We start from the raw sequence: 19,248 nt of genomic DNA on the forward strand, positions 1-19,248 counted from the left end.
CGTCCTCCATCCTGTGGATAGGGGTAACTTGTAATCTTGGTAAATCCCTTTAAGTCTACCACTGTCTCCTCTCTGGCATCTATAGCAGCCATTAATCACTGGTGGAAGAGACAATAGTTAGTTTGTAGAGGCAGAGGGAATCCAGTGTATTTTTTACTAGGCTGTATTGGCCAAATGGCACAATATTTTTGCACTGTTTGACCTAAAAATAAAGTGGACTTGCCCATTTAATGTGTTGCCCTTAAAGAGCACCTATTAGGGCGAGCACCCACTGGCGATTGCGTTTTCCGCGTTTTCGCCGCGTTTCCCGCGATTTTTCCGTGCGTTTTTCGCGGCGTTTTTGCGGCTTTTCCGTTAATTTCCATTGACATTCATGGGTGCATTAGGAGAAAAATAAGGACACATATGCAACTGACAGTTCCTATGTTAAAAACGCAAACGCAACGCAAAAAAAACGCCAGTGGACAGGAACACATGTTATCTCTATGCCTGTGCAGGAAAAACGCAAAACGCAGGTAAAAAAACGCCAGTGGGTGCTCGCCCTTATAGTGTAAAGTTAGCAGGGCTGGCTGCATAGCTTTGCAGCCATGGCCCTGTTGTCTCTATTCCCGATTGTTGTTTATACTCACCTCCGTTTAATGGGCTTTTCTTGAGTCCAGCTCTCTGCACTGTCAATGTGTCATATGGGTGGTCTCCACTGTTCACTCTCAATGGATGACGTTGGACTTAATTGACAGTCCGACTTCACCCATTGACAGTGACGCAACATGTCTAGTTTATTATTTTTATTAGATCATTGTCTTCTTAGTCATCAGATGTGATCATCTCACAACACAGTAGCTAAGGGATGTATTTAGTATGAAAGAATGTGAGATGAGATTGCTGGTCAATAGGCATACTATTGATGCAAAGAAGGTGGGAAGGTGGCATCTAAAGTCCTTTGATTCACATGAAGTTTAGGTCACTAGTTGACAGGTTATAATAAACAATAGTGACTTTTAAAGGGCCATAATTAGCATTTATAGACATTTCATAGACATTGTTAACCTCCATGATGGACAATCCATTGGATTTGCATGTTTGAGCTCTGTATTATATTTATCATAGGGCCTGAGGGGCAATGCATAAAAAAGGGATTCTGTCTTTGATTTTCTTTAAATCCCATTGTTACATACTGCCCCCTCTGGCACAGCACTAGTCATAAGTTTCGCTTAGGCTATTCCATCAATAGCCTGGGTAGAGGAAAAAAGCATTAGAAGTGCACCCCGTGTACTAGGTACAAGAAAAGAAACAATTTTATATTAAAGGGACTCCGTCACCTACTTTTAGCCCTATGAGCTAAGCTTATAGACTGGAAGTAGGTGACCTGCTGACTCCAGGGAAGTAAATTGTATACTTACTTTCTCCCTCATTCGCCTGGTGTCAGCACTGAAAGCTACCACTACCATGCATTGAACAGCGCTGCTAAGTAGACTGCCCATTATAAAATGACCCAGTGGACTGCTTAGCAGCACAGCTCAATGCAGTGGGGGAATAACAGGGAAGGTAAGTATAAAACTTACATCCACGGACTTCACGGATCACCCACTTTAGCTTAGCTTATAGGGTTAAAGTAGGTGAAAGACTTCCTTTAACATCTTTGTACTTTTATACCTACAGTTATTGCTGACATGCATAATTGTAGCCTAATATTTGGCCACTTCATGCTTTGCTGTATAACACAGTGTACATTTAGGAGTGTGCTTTACAGCAAACGCTAACCTACTGGAAAAAAGCCCTTTAAATCAGTTATATAGTTTGGCGGTTAGCGTAACAATGGGAAATTGTTGTAGTAATTTTAGATCCATTGCTGTTTCATGGAGCACTAACCACAAAGTACGTTCCATGAGATAATACATGTTTTCACTTCAAACTCATTTTGCCGTCGGTGTTCCTAACAAATGGCGTTTGCACTCAGCTATTTTATTGTTGTAGGCACATAATTTTAGAAGTTATGCGTTCTACATTTTATATTTTATCATGCAATCTAGAGGTATAAACACTACCAAACACTCTGCAATTTGTTAAAAGCTTACCTTAAGAAGGTCCTTTTCCAGGAACATACACCTGGAAAGAGGTTTAAATGAAAATTTTAACCCTACCCTGTTGGCCTCACATCATTTCCCAAGAACATATTAGGGCTTACTGATAGAGATGAGCGAGCACCAAAATGCTCGGGTGCTCGTTACTCGAGACGAACTTTTCGCGATGCTCGAGGGTTCATTTCGAATAACGAACCCCATTGAAGTCAATGGGCGACCCGAGCATTTTTGTATATCGCCGATGCTCGCTCAGGTTTTCGTTTGTGAAAATCTGGGCAATTCAAGAAAGTGATGGGAACGACACAGCAACAGATAGGGCAGGCGAGGGGCTACATGTTGGGCTGCATCTCAAGTTCCCAGGTCCCACTATTAAGCCACAATAGCGGCAAGAGAGGCCCCCCCCCTCCCAACAACTTTTACTTCTGAAAAGCCCTCATTAGCAATGCATACCTTAGCTAAGCACCACACTACCTCCAACAAAGCACAATCACTGCCTGCATGACACTCCGCTGCCACTTCTCCTGGGTTACATGCTGCCCAACCCCCCCCCCCCACGACCCAGTGTCCACAGCGCACACCAAACTGTCCCTGCCCAGCCTTCAGCTGCCCTCATGCCACGCCACCCTCATGTCTATTTATAAGTGCGTCTGCCAGAGGAACCGCAGGCACACACTGCAGAGGGTTGGCACGGCTAGGCAGCGACCCTCTTTAAAAGGGGCGGGTCGATACTCCACAATGCTGTACATAAGCAATGAGAAATCCAATCCTGTGCCACCTCCATCTGGAGCTGCACACGTGGGCATAGCAATGGGGAACCTATGTGCCACACACTATTCATTCTGTCAAGGTGTCTGCATGCCCCAGTCAGACCGCGGTTTTTTATAAATAGTCACAGGCAGGTACAACTCCGCAATGGGAATTCCGTGTGCACCCACAGCATGGGTGGCTCCCTGGAACCCACCAGCTGTACATAAATGAATCCCATTGCAGTGCCGTGGACAGCAGAGCTAACGTCAGATTAAATGCAGGTGGGCTTCAGCCCACACTGCATGCCCCAACCTGACCGGGGTTTTTAATTCATAGACACAGGCAGGTACAACTCCCTATTGTGAAGTCCCTGTGGACCGACAGCATGGGTGGGTGCCAGGAAGCCACCGGCAGTACATAAATATATCCCATTGCATTGCCCATCACAGCTGAGGTAATGTCATGTTTAATGCAGGTGGGCTTCGGCCCACACTGCATGCCCCAGTCAGACTGGGGTTCTTTAGAAGTGGACACATGCAGTTACAACTCCCTGTGGACCCACAGCATGGGTGGCTCCCTGGAACCCACCGGCGGTACATAAATATATCCCATTGCATTGCCCATCACAGCTGAGGTAATGTAATGTTTAATGCAGGTGGGCTTCGGCCCACACTGCATGCCCCAGTCAGACTGGGGTTCTTTAGAAGTGGACACATGCAGTTACAACTCCCTGTGGACCCACAGCATGGGTGGGTGCCAGGAAGCCACCGGCGGTACATAAATATATCCCATTGCAGTGCCCAACACAGCTGATGTAACGTCAGCTGTAATGCAGGTGGGCTAAAAATTAATTGGATTACACTGTAGGCGAGGGCCCCCAAAAATTGGTGTACCAACAGTACTAATGTACCTGAGAAAAATTGCCCATGCCCAACCAAGAGGGCAGGTGAAACCCATTAATCGCTTTGGTTAATGTGGCTTAATTGGTAACTAGGCCTGGAGGCAGCCCAGTAAAAATAAAAATTGGTTGAGGTGAAAGTTTCAACGCTTTAATGAGCATTGAAACGTATAAAAATTGTTTAGAAAAGTTATATGACTGAGCCTTGTGGGCCTAAGAAAAATTGCCCGTTCGGCGTGATTATGTGAGGTTTCAGGAGGAGGAGCAGGCGGAGGAGGAGGAATATTATACACAGATTGATGAAACAAAAAGGTCCCCGTTTTGGATGGTGATAGAGAACGATGCTTCCATCCGCGGGTGAAGCCTACGTATTGTTTAGGTATCGCTGCTGTCCGCTTGTGGAGAAGAGAAGTCTGGGGAAATCCAGGCTTTGTTCATCTTGATGAGTGTAAGCCTGTCGGCACTGTCGGTTGACAGGTGGGTACGCTTATCCGTGATGATTCCCCCAGCCACACTAAACACACTCTCTGACAAGACACTAGCCGCAGGACAAGCAAGCACCTCCAGGGCATACAGCGCGAGTTCAGGCCACGCGTCCAGCTTCGACACCCAGTAGTTGTAGGGGGCAGAGGCGTCACCGAGGACGGTCGTGCGATCGGCTACGTACTCCCTCACCATCCTTTTACAGTGCTCCCGCCAACTCAGCCTTGACTGGGGACCGGTGACACAGTCTTGCTGGGGAGCCAGAAAGCTGGCAAAGGCCTTGGATAATGGTCCCCTGCCTGCGCTGTACATGCTGCCTGATCTCTGCGCCTCCCCTGCTACCTTGGCCGCGGAAATGCACCTTCGGCCACTAGCGCTGTCGGATGGGAAGTTTACCATCAGTTTGTCCACCAGCGCCCTGTGGTATAGCATCATTCTCGAACCCCTTTCCTCTTCGGGAATGAGAGTGGAAAGGCTCTCCTTATACCGTGGGTCGAGCAGTGTGTACACCCAGTAATCCGTAGTGGCCAGAATGCGTGTAACGCGAGGGTCACGAGAAAGGCATCCTAACATGAAGTCAGCCATGTGTGCCAGGGTACCTGTACGCAACACATGGCTGTCCTCACTCGGAAGATCACTTTCAGGATCCTCCTAGTCCTCCTCCTCTGGCCATACACTCTGAAAGGTTGACAGGCAAGCAGCATGTGTACCCTCAGCAGTGGGCCAAGCTGTCTCTTCCCCCTCCTCCTCATGCTCCTCCCCCTCCTCCTCCTCCTCCTCTGGCCATACACGCTGAAAGGATGACAGGCAAGCAGCATCTGTACCCTCAGCAGTGGGCCAAGCTGTCTCTTCCCCCTCCTCCTCATGCTCCTCCCCCTCCTCCTCCTCCTCAACGCGCTGAGATATAGACATGAGGGTGCTCTGACTATCCAGCAACATACTGTCTTCCCCTGCCTCCGTTTCCGAGTGCAAAGCGTCTGCCTTTATGCTTTGCAGGGAACTTCTCAAGAGGCATAGCAGAGGAATGGTGACGCTAATGATTGCAGCATCCCCGCTCAGCATCTGGGTAGACTCCTCAAAGTTTCCAAGGACCTGGCAGATGGCTGCCAACCAGGCCCACTCTTCTGTAAATAATTGAGGAGGCTGACTCCCACTACGCCGCCCATGTTGGAGTTGGTATTCCGCAATAGCTCTACGCTGCTCATAGAGCCTGGCCCACATGTGGAGCGTAGAGTTCCACTGTATGGGCACGTTGCACAGCAATCGGTGCACTGGCAGATGAAACCGATGTTGCACGGTCCGCAGGGTGGCAGCGTCCGTCTTGGAGTTGCGGAAATGTGCGCTGACCCGGCGCACCTTTCCGAGCAGGTATGAAAAGTGTGGGTAGCTTTTCAGAAAGCGCTGAACCACCAAATTAAAGACATGGGCCAGGCATGGCACGTGCGTGAGGCTGCCGAGCTGCCGAGCCGCCACCAGGTTACGGCCGTTGTCACACACGACCATGCCCGGTTGGAGGCTCAGCGGCGCAAGCCAGCGGTCTGTCTGCTCTGTCAGACGCTGCAGCAGTTCGTGGGCCGTCTGACTCTTCTCTCCTAAGCTGAGTAGTTTCAGCACGGCCTGCTGACGCTTGCCCACCGCTGTGCTGCCACGCCGCGCGACACCGACTGCTGGCGACGTGCTGCTGCTGACACATCTTGATTGCGAGACAGAGGTTGCGTAGGAGGAGGAGGGTGGTTTAGTGGAGGAAGCATACACCGCCGCAGATACCACCACCGAGCTGGGGCACGCAATTCGGGGGGTGGGTAGGACGTGAGCGGTCCCAGGCTCTGACTCTGTCCCAGCCTCCACTAAATTCACCCAATGTGCCGTCAGGGAGATATAGTGGCCCTGCCCGCCTGTGCTTGTCCACGTGTCTGTTGTTAAGTGGACCTTGGCAGTAACCGCGTTGGTGAGGGTGCGTACAATGTTGCGGGAGACGTGGTCGTGCAGGCCTGGGACGGCACATCGGGAAAAGTAGTGGCGACTGGGAACCGAGTAGCGCGGGGCTGCCGCCGCCATCATGCTTTTGAAAGCCTCCGTTTCCACAAGCCTATACGGCAGCATCTCCAGGCTGATCAATTTGGCAATGTGCACGTTTAACGCTTGAGCGTGCGGGTGCGTGGCGGCGTACTTGCGCTCGCGCTCAAACAGTGGCGCTAGCGACGTCTGGACGCTGCGCTGAGAGACATTGCTGGATGGGGCCGAGGACAGCGGAGGTGAGGGTGTGGGTGCAGGCCAGGAGACGGTAGTGCCTGTGTCCTCAGAGGGGGGTTGGATCTCAGTGGCAGGTTGGGGCACAGGGGGAGAGGCAGTGGTGCAAACCGGAGGCGGTGAATGGCCTTCGTCCCACCTTGTGGGGTGCTTGACCATCATATGCCTGCGCTTGCTGGTGGTGGTGCCTCCCCAACTGATCTTGGCGCGACAAAGGTTGCACACCACTGTTCGTCGGTCGTCAGGCGTCTCTGTGAAAAACTGCCACACCGTAGAGCACCTTGACCTCTGCAGGGTGGCATGGCGCGAGGGGGCGCTTTGGGAAACAGTTGGTGGATTATTCGGTCTGGCCCTGCCTCTACCCCGGGCCACCGCACTGGCTCGGCCTGTGCCCACACCCTGACTTGGGCCTCCGCGTCCTCGCCCGTGTCCATGTCCTCTAGGCCTACCCCTACCCATCAGCATGGTGTATTACCAGTAGTGCAGAAACAGAACGCTGTAATTAAATGTGCCGCTTATTGGCCTGTGGTTGGAGGCTGACTTCCCTTACGGAACGCCAGGAAATAATTTTGCGCAAGCCTGCTGTAACACTTAGCTGGCTGCGTATGAATTTGGAGAACTACTACACCCAGCAGAGACCCAGAACACCGAGGACACTCACAGGCAGCCCAAATAGATTTTTTTCCCCAAATTTTTTTGCAAAGGCCCACTGCCTATATTCAATCAATAATCAATATGTCTTCTGTCCCTGCCTAAGCGCTTCTGGCCCTGGAGTATGTCAAAGAACTGCAGAGTGTTGCACTGTGAACTGCAATACAGCGGTGATTTCACAGCCCAGACAGAGCCAGGAAATAATTTTGCGCAAGCCTGCTGTAACACTTAGCTGGCTGCGTATGAATTTGGAGAACTACTACACCCAGCACAGACCCAGAACACTGAGGACAGTGACAGGCAGCCCAAATAGATTTTTTCCCCCAAATTTGTTTGCAAAGGCCCACTGCCTATATTCAATCAATATGTCTTCTGTCCCTGCCTAAGCGCTTCTGGCCCTGGAGTATTACTGCAGGGCGCAATGCTCTGCACGGCCGATATACCAAAAAAAAAAATGTGCAACACTGCAAAAAGCAGCCTCCACAGTACTGCACACGGTTAGATGTGGCCCTAAGAAGGACCGTTGGGGTTTTTGAAGCCTAAAATACTCCTAACACTCTCCCTATAGCAGCTCCACCAAGATACCACTTTCCCTCCTCTATGTCAGAACGCATCTGTGGCGAGCCGCGGGAGGGGCCGATTTTTATACTCGGGTGACACCTGATCTCGCCAGCCACTCACTGCAGGGGGGTGGTATAGGGCTTGAACGTCGCAGGGGGAAATTGTAATGCCTTCCCTGTCTTTCAATTGGCCAGAAAAGCACGCTAACGTCTCAGAGATGAAAGTGAAAGTAACCCAAACATTGCGTGGTACTCGTTACGAGTAACGAGCATCTCGAACACGCTAATACTCGAACGAGTATCGAGCTCGGACGAGTACGTTCGCTCATCTCTACTTACTGACCTTATCTCATGGTGTCACTCTTCTGAAACTGTCCATAGTACAACAGCCAAAACTCCTCTTAATCACTATCTATTTGCATGTGTTAAAGGGGTTGTACCAGGATCACAAGTGGATAAGAGATAACTTGCTGATCGATGGGGGTCTCACTACTGAAATCACCGCCAATATCAAGAACGGGAGTTTCCACAGTGAGGATGAGACTGAAAGGGGGCGCTAGTCATGAAAGCATGCTGACACTCTATTAGCTTTCAATGGAACTGAGGTGATAGCCAAGTGGCAAGGGTTCGGGTATCTCCATCAGCCTCAATGAAATACATGGAGTATCGACTGCGCATGCTCAGCCCACGCTCTATTCATTCTGACATCATCGTGACCAGAGATTGGAGGTCCTGGAAAGTAATTTGCATATTCCTGGTGCATACTAGGAAGATCGAAGAGTCACCGTGAGTGGGACGATTGCTGGGTTTAGCCATGTCTAGCTGCTCAGAGGACATCGCCAGACTGCGCACCGTTTTACACTTAGTAGCATCTTATAGGTTATATACCGTCACAAGAATTCTTGACTTGTAGAGATTCCAAAGTGGATATAAAGAAGGAGGGGGAGAGGAGCCGTATGGTGAGTTGCAATCTATCCTACATGTTTACAGACCTACCAGAGGAAAAGTCAAACTTCACCTGCCAAAAATGCAAGCTTGTGTCTCTACTGGAGGAAAAGGTGCAAAGTCTTCAGGAGAGAATAGCTACATTGAAACTAATTGAGGAAGGTGAGGATTTCCTTGACAGAGTAGAAGAAAGTCTTCAGAATATTGAAGAAAAAGAAATTTTCGGTGTACCTGCAGAAGCAGAGGCATGGGCACATGTGACCCAAAGAAGCAGGAGGATCAGGAGTCAGCCAGCACCCATACTGCTCAGGAACCAGTACTAGGTTCTCATGCAGGAAAATAATGGATAGGTACGTTAAGAAATGACTTTGCCCACAAAGAACAGTCTAGTAAGCACTCGGAATCCTCTTGGATGGAGAAAAAGAAGTGCTGTTGTGAAGAAGAAAAGGAGAGCAATGGTTGTGGGGGATTCCCTATTGAGAGGAACAGAGGCAGCTATCTGCAGACCTGACATAACCTCATGAGAGGTGTGCCGTCTTCCAGGGGCACAAATCAAAGATGTGTCTGGTAGGCTATCACGACTCTTCAGTCCTACAGAACACCACCCAAATGACACTGCAAAAAAGTACCTTGCAACTATCTGCAGAGACTCTGAAGACTTCGGCAGGAAAGTGAAGGAACTAGGAGAACAGGTGGTCTTCCCTTCCATGCTCCCAGTGGATGGCCATGGAATAAGGAGATGAAGCAGGATTCTAGAGGTGAACAACTGGCTACGTTGATGGTGCAGTCAGCAAAAATTTGAATTTTAACATCATTGAGTGAACTACCTATATGATGGCCTCCTTGCTAGAGATGGATTGCACCATCGGGTAAGCATATATTTGGCAGGTACCTTTCTGCACCCCTCAGGAGAGCTTTAAAATAGAACAATATGTGAAGGAAAGTAAAAGGCCATGCAAAGATATACAATTGAGAACCTTGCTATTAGAAGTGGAAAGAAAGATCAAATAAAAACAATTCAGAAGGAAGGTAGAGGAGTTACTATAGAAGATATGGATTTTTTACATCAGATGGCCAAGTTCTAAAAAAAAGAACAACATAGCGATCATGGGAAATAGTAACTATCCAGACATTTGTTGGTAATCGCTTTCAGGCAAAAGTAATGGGTCCAACAAATTCTTAAGCCCCATTTACACGGGACGAATGTCGGGCTGCTGCACAGGAGCAAGTATCATTGGCTCTCTGACAGAGCATCCAGCAGGGAGGCTACTATTTACACTCATCCTTCGGGATCATTGCGCATCGTTTAGGCTGCAAAAACCTCCTGAACGATGAACGATGAGTGTAAATAGCAGCCTTTTAGTACTAAATGGCCACTATGTTAAGTGAATGGAGAGGGGCAGGGGAGAGCGGGGAGAGAAATTTCCTCCAGGCTCCCCACTGTGAGCCAACGATACTTGCTCCTGTGAAACAGCACGGGAGTAAGTACATGCGGGGATGAGTATCGGGCATCATTTCCCTGACATTCGTCCCGTGTAAATGGGGCTTTATCCTCTCTTGCTAGGTAGAAAAGAAAACAAGGGGATCTGTTATCTTAGACCTAATTCTTGCCAATTGCTGAGGAAATAGTTTAGGACATATGGGTGGCTGGGACCTTAGGAAGCAGTGATCTACAGATTTTAATGAACTCAGAAAGAGGGTAGAAAGAATCCAATGGCTAGATGTTCTTAAGGACAGAAATGTCCAAGAAAGTTGGGAAATGTTGCAAAATGAGATTTTCAAAGCAGAATCATTAACAATCCCTAAAAGAAGGAAAAATTGATGCATTTAAAGAGACCAGGATGGATGAACACCGAATTTAAATACATGCTAAAAAGGGGGAAAATATGTTCATCAAATGGAAAAATGGAAAGAGAGGGGGAATCTCTAAAGAAGTATGTAATCTGCAGAAACTGCAGGGCAAGTGTCAGAAATGCTAAAGCTGATAATTAATTGAGGTTTGCAACATAGGCCAAAAGCAATAAAAAAAAGGATTTTGGGGGTATATCAAAAGCAAAAGTAAAGTCAAAGATGCTATAGGATGCTTACATGATGAAAATGGTGAATTGGTTAAAAATGATGTTGAGAAGGACCAACATTTAAATTCCTATTTTGTATCTGTTCTCTCTCAGAAAGTAAATATAACGTCAACTGATCTTCCCTGTGCTATAGAAGAAATAAAATAATGCAGGCTATCTATAAGCAGAGAGATGGTGAGGGAACACTTAGCTAACTTACATGAATTCAAGTCTCTAGATTCAGATGAATTAAATCCTAGGATACTAAAGAAAGCACAGAGGTAATTGCTGAACCACTCGCCATAATCTTTGAAAACTCCTGGAGAACAGGAGAACTCCCAGAAGATTGGAGAAAAGCAAATGTCCCTAGCTTCAAAAAAAGGAAAGATGGTGGATCCAGGAAGCTACAGGCCTGTGAGCCTGACTTCTATACTGGGAAAGATCTTTAAACAAAATGGTATGTATGTAAGTGCTTGGATGAGAATGGAGTAATTAACCAGAGCCAGGATGGGTTTGTAACAAAAAAGTCATGGTAGACCAACCTAATTTCCCTCTATGACAGAATCACGGACTGGGTTGATCAGGGAAATGCAGTAGATATAGCATATCTTGACTTTAATAAAGCATTTGACAAAGTATCTCATACCATCCTTATTGAAAAAATGACCAAATATGGGATTGACAACTATTAGGTGGATTCACAACTGGCTGAGCGATCATACTCAAAGAGTGGTCATAAATGGCTGCACATCCAAGTTGAAGAATGTCTCAAATGGGATACCACAAGGCTCTGTTCTGAGCCCAGTGTTCTTCAACATTTGTATAAATGATCTAGAGGATGGAATTAAGGGGGAACTGATCAAGTTTGCCAAATACACAAAGCTAGAAGAGATGGCTAACACTGGCGAAGAGAGAGCATTCAAAAAGATCTGGACAAATTTGAACAGTAAGTGGCCACTAACAGAATGGTATTAAGCAAGGAGAAATGCAAAGTACTGTATCTGGTCAAAAAGAAAGAAAAATTACATAAAGAACGGGGTGAATTCACTTAAGCAGCAGCACATGTGAAAAATACTTAGGTATACTAATAGATCACAGACTGAACATGAGTCAACAGTGTGATGCAATAGCAAAAGAGGCAAACACAATTCTGGGATGTATCAATAGAAGCATATAGTCTGGATTATGTGATGAAATTGTCCCCCTCTACTCCTGCTTGGTCAGACCTCATCCGGAATATTTTGTCCTGCTCTGGGCACTCCAACTTGAAAAACACATCAGAGAAGAGTTAACAAGATGGTCAGTGGTCTGCAAACCATGTTCCACGAGGAACGGTTAAAAGATTTGGGAATGTTTAGCTTGTAGAAAAGAAGACTGAGATGAGATTTAACAGCCATCTAGAAATATCTGAAGGGCTGTCACAGTGCAGAGGGATCATTCTAATTCTCATTTGCAGAAAGAAAGACTAGAAGCAATGGGATGAAACTGAAAGGGAGGAAACACAGATTAGATATTAGAAAGAACTTTCTGACAGTGAGGCTTCTTTCCCACAAGCATATATCGTCCAGCTGCTTTCACAGCCAATATACGCTGTGATCTGATGCATTGGATTCCATACATCAGATCACATGGCTGTATTCCTGAGACATAAAAGCACCCAGCCAGGCCAACAGGGCGTTTTTACGTCGGGCCCAAAAGATAGTCCTGGAACTATCTTTTTGTCCGGAATATATTGGCTGCTACATGGGCTCCTATGGGAGCCTATGACAGCGGCCGGAGGTAGGAGGGAGTTTAGCAGCGTGGCTGCTAAACTCCCTCCCTCTGCTCTCCTCCTCGCTCGCTCTTTACAATGGGAGGGGGTGGAATGGGGCAGCGGTAAGCTCTGCCCCATCCTATTGCAAAGAGCGAGTGGAGAGGAGAGGAGAGGAGAGGTGAGCCTGCGAGGGGAAGGGAGAGGAAAGGAGCAATGGCATGGTGACCTCGACGTATATGCGCCAGGCCCATGCTGTGTGAACGGTCGCACAAACATTACATTTGTGCGCCCATTCAGGAGCTTTAACTCCCCAGATGGTAGCATATATTGGCTGACCATGAAAACGGCGTCCGGTATACGCTCAAGGGAATATAGTCTGAGGGTGATCAATGAGTGAACAGGTTGCCACAGGAGGTGGTGAGTTCTCTTTCAATGGTAGTGTTCAAACAAAGGCTGGACAAATATCTGTCTGGGTGATCCTGCATTGAACAGGATGTTGGATCCGATGACAGTGGAGGTTCCTTCCAACTCTACCATTCTATGATTTTATTCTATGATTCTATGGAGACTGCTACCACTTGACCGCTGCTGCTATTCAGAGGCTGCAGTGGTCAGATACCATTCTACTTTATAGGTATGTTAACTCTTCAGGAACACGGCCTATTTTGGAGTTGAGGACCAAACGATTTTTAGTAGATTTTCATCTCCATTTTTCAAAAGCCATAACTTTTTCATTTTTCCGTCGATGCGGCTGTATAAGGACTTGTATTTTGCGTGGCGATCTGTAGCTTTTATTGGTTTCATTTTGCGGTACATAGACTATATTGTAAAACTTTTATTATTTTTTTTATGATCGTAGGGAGAGAAAACGCATCAATTCTGCCATAGATTTTTTTTTTAAAGCGTTAATTATTCAGCATAAATGACACTACATTTTTTTCTGCCAGCCGGTACGGTTACAATGATACCAAAATTCTTCTATTTTTTTTAGGTTTTTCCACTTTTGGAAAAAAAATTTTTCTAAATCGCTGCATTCAAAGTCCTATAACTTTTTTATTTTTCCATGGATGGAACTCTGTGATAGCTTATTTTTTGAAAGACGAGCTGAAGTTTTTATTGGTATGATTTTGGGGTACATACTTTTTAAATCACTTTTATCGCGGATGTTGGGAGGCAAAATGATAAAAATTAGCATTTTGCCTCAGTTTTTTAGCATTTTTTTTACACTTTTTGCCACGCAGGATAAAAAGGGATTTTTTTATTTATTTTATGCTAATATGAGAAAAAGCATAAAAAGGGTTTTTTTAAACATTTTTTTACATTTTTTTTTGTACATTATTTTGCTTTTTTTTACACCATCTGTGTCCCTCTGGGGGACTTACACTGTAGCATCGATGATCGCTATGATAAGGCATTGCAGGACTTCTGTCCTGCCATGCCTCATCACTTATACAGCAATCACAGGCTCTCGCAATACAGGACGCCGGTATCTGGCCATAGCAACTAGTCAGGCTCTCTCCGATAACATCGCAAGAGCCGGCTGAAGTCACAGAGGGAGTGCGCTTCCTCTGTGAACCCTTTCATTGCAGCAAGGAAGGGGTTACCAGCAGGGGGCACATCTACGATGCACCCCTGCTGTTGCAGCAGGAGGCCAGCTATCAGTGACAGCCAGCTTCCACTGCCGGATAGTGCGAGATCTGTCATGATCTCGTGCTATCCCTATGACATAAGGGTATGTCATTTTGCGGGAAGTACCCCACTCCCATGAAGTACCCTTACATCATGGGGAGGGAAGGGGTTAAAGGGCGTCTTCTGAGACTAAGATATTGATGACCTATTCTCACTATACGCCAACAATATCAGATGAGTGGGGGTCCACCACTTGAAATCCCCATCGGTTAGCTATTAAAGGCTGCCATGGCACTTAGTTCAGTACTGTGGCCGCTTCAGTGCATACCAAGCATAGTGACTTATGTTGTAGCGCCTCTGTGCCTGGTGGAACAGTTCAATTCTATTCACTTCAATAGAACTGAAGGCCATGTGACTGATGAACACAATGTCATTGCCTGAAAAGAGGCCATGGCACTCCCATTAGCGCTGCGGCCTCTTCACACAGCTGATCAGTCCTGACCCCAAGGATCTGATATTGATGACCTATCCTAAGTCATCAATATTTTAGTCCCGAAGAACCTCTTTAATTCTATATTTGAAGTCACTCATATATCTAGAAGCAAAAACACCTAGATGTCTTAAGACATCTATATTTTGAATATGAGAGACATGAGGAAGCAATAATGGGAAGCAAGGGAGATGTACACAGAGGCTCAGGAAGGGGTCTTTGACCTCTAACAGGATACCTTCAGGACCGATTGATCACTGCCGGCTGACTGATGCAACTATTCTGTATTTTTCCTGTAATTTCTACAAGCTTCATGAAGACTGCAATAAATCTCCATATTTATAAGACATTAATGTGATCTTCCTATTATAACCTGAACAAGATACATTTTACCATCAAACTCGGTGGCTTTGTGATGTGAAGCAGAGGATTCAGAAAAATGGAAATTTAATGACTGTATAGATGTATTAGAAAATAAATGCTACAATGATTATTAGACATGATGTTACAAGTTGGGCACTTTAAGTATGGGGAGGTGTTACCGAGTTTTTAGATATTCAAGATGGGGCAGTATACAGTATGTAAAGTCAACACTTTATGAAGAAGTTTTGTAGCACAACATTCCAGTCTTAAGGGGAGCCTGTCATGTCCCCATAGCACCATAAAGCACCATCAAGTTCTGATGTTGTTAGGAGACATGATAGGGAGTCGGATGATGTATTTTTTATACTCACCTGCCCCCACAATTCAGCAGTGTTCCCCTCTGAAGGTGGCGTGCATTCCATAGAATTCCATAGACTTGCATAGGAGAGCGCATGCCACGTGACGACTTCAGAGGGTGACATCACTGGATCGCTTGAGCGAGTGAGTATAAAAAATACACCACCTAGCTCCCTGTCACATTCCCTAACAGCACCATAACTTACTTCATGATGCTGTGGGCACATGACAAGTTCCCTTTAACTATTGAGCTTAAGTAGCAGTGTTGCGATACATGGTCATACTGTGAGCTGCAAGCAGCTGAGAGCACTTCAAAAAGTTGCAAGTATCACTCACTAGTTAAAGCTGGAAAGTCATGCTATAAAAGTCCCCATGTAGCCCAAGCCTTAAAGAGGTTTTGCTATATGACTTTCGAAGACTGAGGTCCACTGCTTGGGACTCCCTTCTATGAGCTGGCATTGACAGCTGGTCTGTAAGAGTGACTCAAATTCTGGCAAACTTTGAGGCATCCTTTTAATAACTAATATGCTGGTCAAAATCAGGAAACACTGACTGAAAAAGAAACCCCTTCAGACAGAGAGTCAGACAAAACCCAGAATGAAGACAACTAGAAGTATAACCAGCATCCTCTGTGAGGAGGAGCTAGAATAAATACAGACAATGGTGATTGGCTGGTTGGGCTGTCCTACCTCTCAGCCAACCAGTCTTCCCATAAACAGCAGGAGATGTGTCCCTGTCGGCGCCCAGCACTGTAATGACAGTGAATATGCGCTGATGGGATGACATTGTGGATCAGGGTTGGTGGCCTGGCGTCACCCTGGATCTGATCCTCACACCGCAGCTAGTGTCCATAAGAATATGTAATTATTTCAGATATTATCTGAGCAACACATTAACATTATCATGCGGTTGAGCCCGACACAGAGTAGATACATTGCCCATGTATTCAGGTGGATTTCCTGAAGGAATTCTTGGTTGACCAAGACTACAAAATTCTAAAAAAAACTTCAGAAAAACGTTTTGCTTGTTCATTCCACTGACAGCATCGAATAAGATTGCAAAATACGTTTCCTATTAAGAGCTGTGAAATTTACCAGTGATATAGTACAATGAGTAATAAAAAAGCCTGGTTTTATGGTATTACAAGGCGATACATCTTTACTAATTGTCATCTTCAATGATGTGTCTCCACAGGTCCTGTCATTGGGAGCAGATGTCTTGCCGGAATACAAACTTCAAACACCTCGTATGAATAAGTTTACTATATTGCACTATAGTCCGTTCAAAGCCGTATGGGACTGGTTAATTTTGTTGCTTGTTATATACACTGCCATTTTCACACCCTATTCAGCTGCCTTCCTACTTAACGACATAGAAGAGCAGAAGAGGCGTGCGTGTGGATATTCCTGCAACCCTCTGAATGTTGTAGACCTAATTGTAGATATCATGTTTATTATCGATATACTCATAAACTTTCGGACCACGTATGTCAATCGGAATGAAGAAGTCGTCAGCGATCCTGCAAAAATAGCAATTCATTACTTCAAAGGCTGGTTCCTAATAGACATGGTCGCAGCAATACCCTTCGATCTTTTGATTTTTGGATCTGGCTCGGATGAGGTAAGTAAAATTCATCTGAATTCCTAAAGGTATAAAGTTGTTTTATATTTTTTTAAGTCTTGGAAAATGTTAACACTTTGTCCAACCAGGTCAACCCACTTTCATTAGACAGCTCTAATTGGGATCAGTGTTGAAAGCTACAGGTTTCGGTAGTTTGAATATTTTCTGTGTCCTCATGGGTAATGCCCTGGCAAAACCTGATTATATTAATTGGCTTTGTTAATGAGTATTTCTCGTATATGTAAATGAACAAGTATGGGCTTAGACCCCCAAGAACCTCACATTCAGGAGATCTGCTCTCAAGTATTTTTTTGTTAAAATGGAGGATGACTGTTACATGGGCCTGTATTTGCAGCTCAAGCTCCCCTAGGTACTAGGCCTGAATACACCCCTGTTAAAGTCTGAGACTTGATAACACCACCATACCGTGACTGCTAACACTGGCATATCATGATTACTGGGATTGGATAACATCACTATAGAGTGAATACATAAATGCCCCCACACCGTGGCTCTGTACTACCAACATACTCCAAAAAATACTCTAAGAAATCCAAAAGTATTACCATACTGTAAATTAATATTCCCTCCATGCTCCTGGCCCCCTGCCCGAGCAATGAGGGTCTCTCCATGCCCCTAACCCCTCCCCAAGTATTGGTGGTCTCTCCATTCCCCTCACTCCCTCCTAAAGTAAAGGTGGTCCCTCGATGTACTGACCCTGAACCCCTTGTTTTAACCCTCTCCCCACTGGACTTCCTATCAAAATGTTGGTGAGGTGGGGAGACGGTTTGCACAGGTCACATCCACGCTAACATTCACTATCTGTATATTACAGTTTTTCTAATCATTGTGTGCAATTGGATTCCTCCTCCTATCTCCTCCACTCCAACACGCCCCTGAGTTCTGGAGGAACTAATCAGCAGAGTTTAGGCGAGGAGGTATCCAGGTGCATATACTGCGTTCTCCTGCAGCAATGACGGGCTCTTTACAGAAGAGATTAGAAGACCTGTAAGGTACAGATAATGAATGTGTTATGTCCGCTCAGCGCACTATAGCGCCATGCCTCAGTAGGGACGCAAGATGGTGTTCTAATAAAACTGCAAAAACCATCCATAGTATTTGCACTGACAAACTACACCTCTCCAGGCAATGATGAAAAGACACCTGTCCCTTACTTATCAGGCAAAGTAGAGAACCCCTGCCTAAAAGCAGGGTGATTGTCCAGACAAGTATAACCCCACTGTCTTCATCTGGGACCTGGCTATCCCTGATTAGGAACCTGGAGATATGTACAAAACACAGGACACAACACTGGTCACACACACTGAACACAGAACATGACAGTTCACACCTCATGTCTGACCACCTGGACAGACATTCAAAACACATAGCTGTTCACACCAACACACAAGGTTATACATACCATATAGAACAGGACTGCGCATACACCTCATGTCTGGCCACCTGTACAGACATACAGAACATGTCACTGTTCAAACCAACACACAAGGTTTTGCATTCCACATAGAGCAGAAACTCCACCCAGAACTGACATGCATCCAGATAGTAAACTATAGCTAGTCTAAGTGTACTCATTCCCAGGGGATAGAAAGTCGGCCACCATGCTGAGATACAGGGAACAGTTTCAGGCATCACCCACATGACACACACACAAGACACTAGATGTCTGGAGGCCGGACCTGCCAAGGGATAGGGAGAAACCTGTGGATGCATGCACCTGCACGGTCACCGTACCACACACTACTCAGTGTACGCACCCCAGGACGCAAGGAGGGGAGGGACAACAGGTGTCCAGACCATCCTCAGGGAAGGTGAGAGAGACTAACATGCACACACCAGCCCTGAGTGGGATTACAGCAGAGTAAAACAGTGAAGCACTAAAATGACCAGTATCTACTACCAAGAGATGCTGGTATTTATATGCAGCAGGCCAGAGGGGATTGGCTGGAGAAACACCACACCCAGCCAGCTCAATTAACCCTCACCTGTGAAGCTGTGCTCATGACAACCTGTAGAACCACAGTTCCCAGGTGCACAACCTAACAGAATGTTAGCCGTGATCAGTGAAACCAACCCCACCATCCCCACATACTCCACCAAAAATTTTGCTTGGAAGTTGGGCGGAGAGGGGGTTAAAATAAAAAGGAAAAAAATATTTTAAATTAGCTAGCTGGGAGCTGCCCCCTGAAAGGAGCCGTCCTAACTCTATGGGTATATATGGCCCTGGCGCTATGTCTGCGCCGAAGCACACCTAAAAGCTGTCCCAAAGGACAGATATACACACAGTAAAAACTATTAAAGGGGTTGTCCCGCGCCGAAACGGTTTTGTTTTTTTTTAACACC

At 46.1% G+C, this 19,248-nt stretch overlaps 1 protein-coding gene across 2 annotated transcripts in view; it reads left to right on the plus strand.

Annotated features, from left to right (window-relative positions):
• KCNH7 (potassium voltage-gated channel subfamily H member 7) overlaps positions 1-19,248 on the plus strand; it is a 397,870-nt gene that overhangs the window by 277,557 nt on the left and 101,065 nt on the right. For both annotated transcript variants that reach the window (XM_066575930.1, XM_066575931.1), the window contains one exon: positions 16,459-16,884. In XM_066575930.1, the coding sequence (XP_066432027.1) occupies positions 16,459-16,884 (426 nt within the window). The remainder of the gene's footprint in view (positions 1-16,458; positions 16,885-19,248) is intronic.

The sequence above is a fragment of the Eleutherodactylus coqui genome, chromosome 8 (genome assembly GCF_035609145.1).
Source record: "Eleutherodactylus coqui strain aEleCoq1 chromosome 8, aEleCoq1.hap1, whole genome shotgun sequence".
In the NCBI taxonomy this organism is placed as follows: domain Eukaryota; kingdom Metazoa; phylum Chordata; class Amphibia; order Anura; family Eleutherodactylidae; genus Eleutherodactylus; species Eleutherodactylus coqui.